Source organism: Durio zibethinus, chromosome 7, assembly GCF_047325235.1.
Source record: "Durio zibethinus cultivar Kanyao isolate XHJ-2024 chromosome 7, ASM4732523v1, whole genome shotgun sequence".
Classification (NCBI taxonomy): Eukaryota; Viridiplantae; Streptophyta; class Magnoliopsida; order Malvales; family Malvaceae; genus Durio; species Durio zibethinus.
The window spans coordinates 27,067,823-27,074,518 of NC_143168.1; the positions used below are offsets into that span (position 1 = coordinate 27,067,823).

Below are 6,696 nucleotides of genomic sequence, written 5' to 3' on the forward strand. Positions count from 1 at the left end.
ACAACTGGAAACTTCAATTGTTTCAAGATTGGGAAGAATGCAGTCAAGTTGTGACCATTGCATCCATATGTGTTTTAGATAATGAACTTTTCTAATTGGTAAAATTGTTAAAACATTTGTCCCCTTACCAACACCGCCTTCGTGGCAGAAAAGATCTTCAAATTTGCTGCAAATCATCTCAAGCTTTTCCAAAATGTTGTATCTTTCAAGAAAGATAGTTGGGAAAATAGCAGATTCATTATGGTAGCATAGCAAATAAGGAGCTTTTATTTCATTGAAAAGGCCTTTGGAAACCTTGTTGTCACATATGATTGCAATGTCATCGTTGGTCAAGGACAGTTCTTCTAATTTGGGAACCAACTACAAAACTTTTGCCAATTTTAGAAAATTTAGAAAAATGATATAATTCAAATTTGAACCAAATGATCAATACAAAAAATCAGGTACATGATATTATTACAAGAAGGTAGCTTTTTAACTATGAGCTCGAGTTCATACCTTTTCAACTAAGAAAAGTGGTGGCAGGATTGGGGACTCCAATTGGTCATCTTCATTCATATCTGACAAATTAGGACATCCAATGTCAAATATCTTCACTTCATTGCAATGGTACGTTTTCAACTTTTTTAACATTGGCCACTTTGTTGTATGCATCCCTGGATAGAAACATTTGAGTTTTGGCAGGTTCCAGAGCGTAAGGGAGGACACTCGTTCAAACTCAAAATTAGTAACAGTCGTTTCCCATCCTTCTGCTTTCGAAACAATCTCCTCCACCGCGCAGCTAGCTACTGTAAGATCTTTAAGTTATGGAAGAACTCTTGCTACTGAAGCTGGAAACACATTCTTCAGATTCCAACAGTTCCCAACAAATACTACACTTAAATTTCGAAATGTTAAAATTCCTTGGGGGTCCTTGTTCCAAACATGCTTCAATTTTGGTAGATTTTGGATGTGCAATTCTCTCAATTGGGCAGCCACAACTGGCGTTTCTTCCATATTTAACCATTGGAGTTGAAATATCTCTTGAAGTGAAACACAATAGGATACCCTCAGAGTTTGCAATCGATGGAATGTCAGCAACATATCAAATGGAAAAATGGTCAATAGCTCATCACAGTGTTCAACTACCAATTTTTCCACTTTGCAAAAAGAATTTGCAGAGAGTTGGTCGTGCCATATCATCTTCATATTTCTCAAGTGGGAAATTATCGTAATCTCCAACTTAGGAAATGCAACCTGTGTGTAATTCATCTCGTTAATGAGTGAAAATTAGTTCATATTACACAAGACAAACAAAGAGGATATAGTTCATCTTAGCTGCAAGGTACAATGGCATGGTAAAGCAATAGTAGATGCTTGTGGAATTACCAGAAATTAAAGATAAAGCAAATTTAGTTAAATTAGACCCTGATTTAATCGACCACAGAAAATTGGCATCGAAAATTCATCAGTTCAAGCCAAATGTCACTTGCTTTGTATAGTTATTATAGGTTCATACCTCACTAATCCAAAACAGGGGTTGTTGAGAAGAGACTCCAAGTTGGCTCTCTCCAAGCGTTTCAGCTGGGAAGCTAACGAACTCCCTAGCCAATATCTCCACTTTGTCACATGCGATCACCTGCAATTCTTTTAAGGATCTGTAGAATGCAACATGGAGTACAAACTCTTCAATTTAGGCAGCCTATGAAGTGCCAAGAATCTCATTTTGGGAAGTACAAACATCATGGTTGATTCACTGGAATTGAGTCCATGATCAGAACTGATTATTTCCTCTAAAGATTCACAGTCCATTATATGTAGCTCTTCTAGTTTATCAAGTCTTTCCATCATATTAAGTGGAAAAATATTCAAAACTTTTCCACAATTCTTCACTACGATGGCATCTAGTTCACGAAATAAATCCACGGCGAAGTTGTCGTCCCATATCTTCGTCAATTTCCAGTGCCTTGGATTACCAAATCTCTCAAGTTGGGGAATGCCACCTACCAAAGATTTATTTGGTTGTGCTAACGATGGAAAATACACTATAGTACCAGTGATAAGATATACAAAAGAGATAGAAAAGTAACAACTTCAAATTTGAACAAAAATTAAAGAAAGCTGAAACCAATAAATAAAAGAAAAGCTACAAGCATAAAGAAATATAAGAGCATTTACGAATACATGAGCATAGAAGAAGAAAGTAACATTGAAGAAACCAACAAAAACTAATCTTATAAGTACTTGAAAAAAAAAAAAAAAACCCTAACCTTATCACTGAAAAAGGGTGGAGTACCAATTGCCTCTGACTCATTCTCTCTAATAAAAGTAGAAGCGAATACAAACATCTTTGGACAATCTACTACCATAATCTCTACCAAAGATGGGCATTCCATAGTAGTACCTCCCAAATAAAAGCTCGTCAAGTCTGAACATGACACAAGACTCATGCTCTGAAGGGAAGGGAACATGATTGAGTTTGTTGTGAATTCCTCTGTTCCGTCATTCTAGATAATTTGCTTCATCATGGAGCAATTTTTTACAATGATCTTCTTGAGTTGCACAAGATCCAAAGTCAGGGAAGCAGTAAATATGTATACCAAGCTATTACATTCATAAACTTTCAAACATTGAAGACTTTTGAAATGTAAACTTTCTTGAAGATTTTGCTTCCATATTTCCACTGACTTAGAAAACTCAGAGAGTACTAGATACTCCCTTGCTTTGTATTCAACCTACAAGATCCAATTTACTACATCAGTTATATTATGAAAGCAACTACCATGACAAAAAAAAAAAAAAAGGATGAAAGCCAAATTTATCACTCTACTTAGAATAATATTGAACCAAATTTAACTCTAATCCATGAAGAAGTGCAATTTTAATATATACTTTTAATGCGATTCAAATCGATAAATAATAGGAATATTATCTTTTACTATTAATTTTTATTATTTTTATAATTAGAAGTACAATGTTAAAATTGTACACGTTCAATGATACGTGGTAATTTTGGTTCGTCACCTTAATTAGAATGATAAACTTTGAGCCTCATCCCAAGAAAAACAAAAAGCTTAAAGCAAAATTAAACCAGACAAATAATTTGATCCTTATCTGTGCTTCAGAACAACACCCATTAATAAAAATCTTAAAATGAGCCTATCAGGACAAATGATTTCAAAGATAAATAAACCATTTTAGTACCTTTTTTGCATACAAATGTTGAACAGTGCTATTAAGGTCACCATCCCAATGTCTCTTCCCATCTTCACCTGTAATTACTTGTACTCTTTGCAAAATTGGTGCATTGATATCTACCTTGCAAAAAACCTTCAATTCAGAACACGGCTCACTATTACTTGATCCAAAGATGGAAACCCAAAATTATGATTGCTTGAACAAAAGCTTTTAAAGCTTGGTAAATGTCGAAGCTCCAGACATTTCAACCTATTGAAAATGATGTCATATGTTGCTTCAACATCTCCTTCATTTCTCACAATTTCTTTCATTGAAACACAGTTTCAAATTTTTGAGCTGCGGAAAACTTTGGACTGTTGAGGATGTAACCAAGTTTATCAGTGCTTCGCACTCCCAAAGATCCAAAATCATGAGATTTTGAAAAGGTGTTGAGGACAATCCTAAACTAATCATATTGCCACAACTGAAAACCTCGAAAGTTTCAAGATTGGGAAGAATGCACTCTAGTCGTGACTTTTGCTTCCATATATGTTTTAGATGATGAAGGCTGTTCAGTCTTAAGTTTCTAATTGGTAAAATTATCTCAGCTTTTGTCTCATTTCCAACATCTCCTTCATAAGAGAACACCTCTTTGAATTTGCAGCAAGTTACCTCAAGCATTTCCAGATTGTTGAATCTTTCCAGAAAAGTAATTCGGAAAACAGCAGATGAATCCTGGTGGTAGAAGATTTGAAGAACTCTAATTTTATGGAAAAGACCAGTAGAAAACTTGTTATCACATATCATTGCAATGTCATCACTGTTTAAAGACACTTCTTCTAATTTTGGAATGACCTGCAAAACCAATGTAAAGTCAATTACAATTTTGTACTTTATGAAAAAAATCATGAAAAATTTATTCTACTAGCGTGCGAGAGAAAAAAAAATTACATGCAAACATGTGAGACATGCTAGTCTTTTAATGCGTTCAGGTCGTATCTTAAACTTTAGTTCACTTTTTTTAATCACAATTGATTTGAATTTTCCTAATCCAATTGAAACACATTTGAAATATAGGGAACTTATACGATCACATTTGAATCAAATGATTAATGATAAATATTCTAGGTTACCAAGAAAAAAAATCAAGTATATGTTATTGTTGGGACCAGCTGGTAACTTAGTATGAGGTAGGTTTCATACATTTTCAACTAAGAAAAGTGGTGGTTGGATTGGGGACTCCAATTGGCCATCCTCAATTCATATCTGGCAAATTAAGACATCCGATGTCTGCACTTCGTTGCAATGGTATGTTTTCAACTTTTTTAACATTGGCCACTTTGTTGTATGCATCCCTGAATAGAAGCATTTGAGTTTTGGCAGGTTCCAGAGCATAAGGGAGGAGATTCAATCAAACTCAAAATTAGTAACAGTCGTTTCCCATCCTTCCGCTTTCAAAACAATCTCCTTCACCGCGCAGCTAGCTACCGTAAGATCTTTCAGCTGTGGTAGAAATCTGGCTACTAAAGCTGGAAACACATTCTTCAGATTCCAATAGTTCCAAACAAATACTACATTTAGATTTTGAAATGTTAAAATTCCTTGGGGGTCCTTGTTCCAAACATTCTTCAATTTTGGTAGATTAACAACATACATTAATTCTCTTAGTTGAGTAGCCACAGCATGTGTTTCTTTCATATTTAACCTTTGGAGTTCAAATATATGTTCCACTAAACCACAATTAGATACCTCTAGAGTTTGCAGTCGTTCAAATGTACTCAATAAATCAAATGGAAAAATGGTAAAGGCCTCATTACGCTGTTCAACTGCCATTTTTTCCAGTTTGCAAAAGGAATTTACAGAGAGTTATTGATTGTGCCATATCATTTTCATATTTCTCAAGCAGGAAATGCTCAGTCTTTCCAAACTAGGGAACGCAACCTACGTGTAATGTGAAAACAAGAGCAATTAGTTCCAAAGATAAAGGTAAAATAAAATAGGAAATCAAGTAGAGCAAAGAACTTTATAACAATAAATCTACCTTTTCATCAAAGAGAGTTTGTGGAGAGAAATGTTGGTTCTCCTCCATTGTAGATTTATTTACGAAACCCTGCAACTGAGGACATTGCTCTATCTCCAGAAACTTCAAGGATGGGAATTCAATAATATAATTTTCTGAACAAAACCCAATGAGAAGTTGAAGATTCCTTGTCTTTGGAGAGTTTAATTGAGGTAATGAAATCATAGCTTTGCCTTCTTCTTCTAGATCCTCTGTGAATATCACCTCTCTTAAGCATTTACATTCAACTATCTCAAAGCATTTAAGATGCACTAGGCTTCTAACCATGGAAGATGACAAATAGATGTTTTCAGTTGTCACAAGCTTCAATAATCAAACTTGTTAGATTTTGAGTGTAGTACTCAGATATATTTGAAAGCCGATTGTGCCATATCCTTTCAACATTGATTGAAGACAAATGAAGGTTCTACAAGCAAGGGAACACTGACTACAATCATGAAATTATACTAAATTAATAGAGAAATTAGAAAATTAAAATGTAACATAAGAAAAAGACTAGTTTTTTAGTATAAAATGCTATGACAAAAACTACGAAATGGTGTTTGCCAATGCAATGGCAGGCGGTGCATTTGAACAGAAATTACTTCCCTACCTCAAGAGAAACTGATTTCGTGTTATCAATTTTTTATTCGAAGATCTAAATTATTATTCTAATCAATTTGAGATTAGAATCAGATTAATGATTATCACTAATTTATGATAATAAATTTATTAAAAAAATCTGAATAGAAATAATATGTTAAAGCATCCACATTCAGGTCATAGCCTTATTGTCAATCAAAAAAGGATTGCATTTATGAGCATATATAGTTTTAGGGGAAGTTGGAATTGAGACCAACATTTGAATGAATATATAAACAAAAAGATTTATATTTGATTCATTATAAGAATATATATTTCTATACACTATAAATGAATGAAAAGGTTTTTGGATGTCAATGTTATAGTAAAATTTGTGCTAAGATAGAGATTTGTTCGATATTAACTCAAATTCTATTTGAGAATCAATTTGAATTCCAATAAAATTCTATTAATTAAAAAATTACTTGATAATTAAGAATAAATATTTTTAATGGATAAAAGTTCTTAGTAAATAAGAATTCTTGATGATCAAGTAATGAAGCTTTATAAATATAGAGGGAGTATTAACTTATAAAATTTCACTGAAATTCAAACTGATTATCAATTAGAATTTGAGTCAATATCTAACAAATGCTTCCCATCAATGGAAGCAGCTGGATAAAAGTACTTAGATAGTTTGGTTACACAGAAAGTCAAGCAGGTGATGAAGTTAGATGGGCTGCAGTGAATACTATCTAATTCTTGCACCATCATAATGAAACTGGATCAAGACTGGCAGAGGCAATGGCATTGGGGAATCTAAATGCTGTTCTTACAATTAAAATAAGATGTATCGTTAATCCTTTTACTTGAACAATAATTCTACAGCCAGTGAAGAA

At 33.5% G+C, this 6,696-nt stretch overlaps 1 protein-coding gene and 1 pseudogene across 1 annotated transcript; both read right to left on the minus strand.

Moving 5' to 3' along the window:
- Window positions 1–257: 257 nt before the first annotated feature.
- On the minus strand, window positions 258–2,708 carry LOC149518280 (uncharacterized; annotated as a pseudogene).
- Window positions 1,309–4,989, minus strand: LOC149518281 (uncharacterized). The gene is made up of 8 exons (XM_089763457.1): window positions 4,588–4,989; window positions 3,829–4,011; window positions 3,184–3,309; window positions 2,633–2,714; window positions 2,276–2,407; window positions 1,721–1,982; window positions 1,499–1,637; window positions 1,309–1,317 (listed from the first exon to the last, which is right to left on the minus strand). The coding sequence occupies exons 1-8, from the start codon at window positions 4,987–4,989 to the stop codon at window positions 1,309–1,311; spliced, it is 1,335 nt and encodes a 444-aa protein (XP_089619583.1).
- Between the last annotated feature and the right edge of the window lie 1,707 nt (window positions 4,990–6,696).

Excerpts from the sequence above, each read along its gene's own strand:
- LOC149518281 (XM_089763457.1), bottom strand. The coding sequence starts at position 4,989 with ATGGCAGTTGAACAGCGTAATGAGGCCTTTACCATTTTTCCATTTGAT. Across the intron at positions 2,715-3,183 it reads AACATTTGTATGCAAAAAAG|GTTGAATACAAAGCAAGGGA; the intron begins GTACTAAAATGG and ends TGGATCTTGTAG. Across the intron at positions 1,983-2,275 it reads GAATGAGTCAGAGGCAATTG|GTGGCATTCCCCAACTTGAG; the intron begins GTACTCCACCCT and ends AATCTTTGGTAG.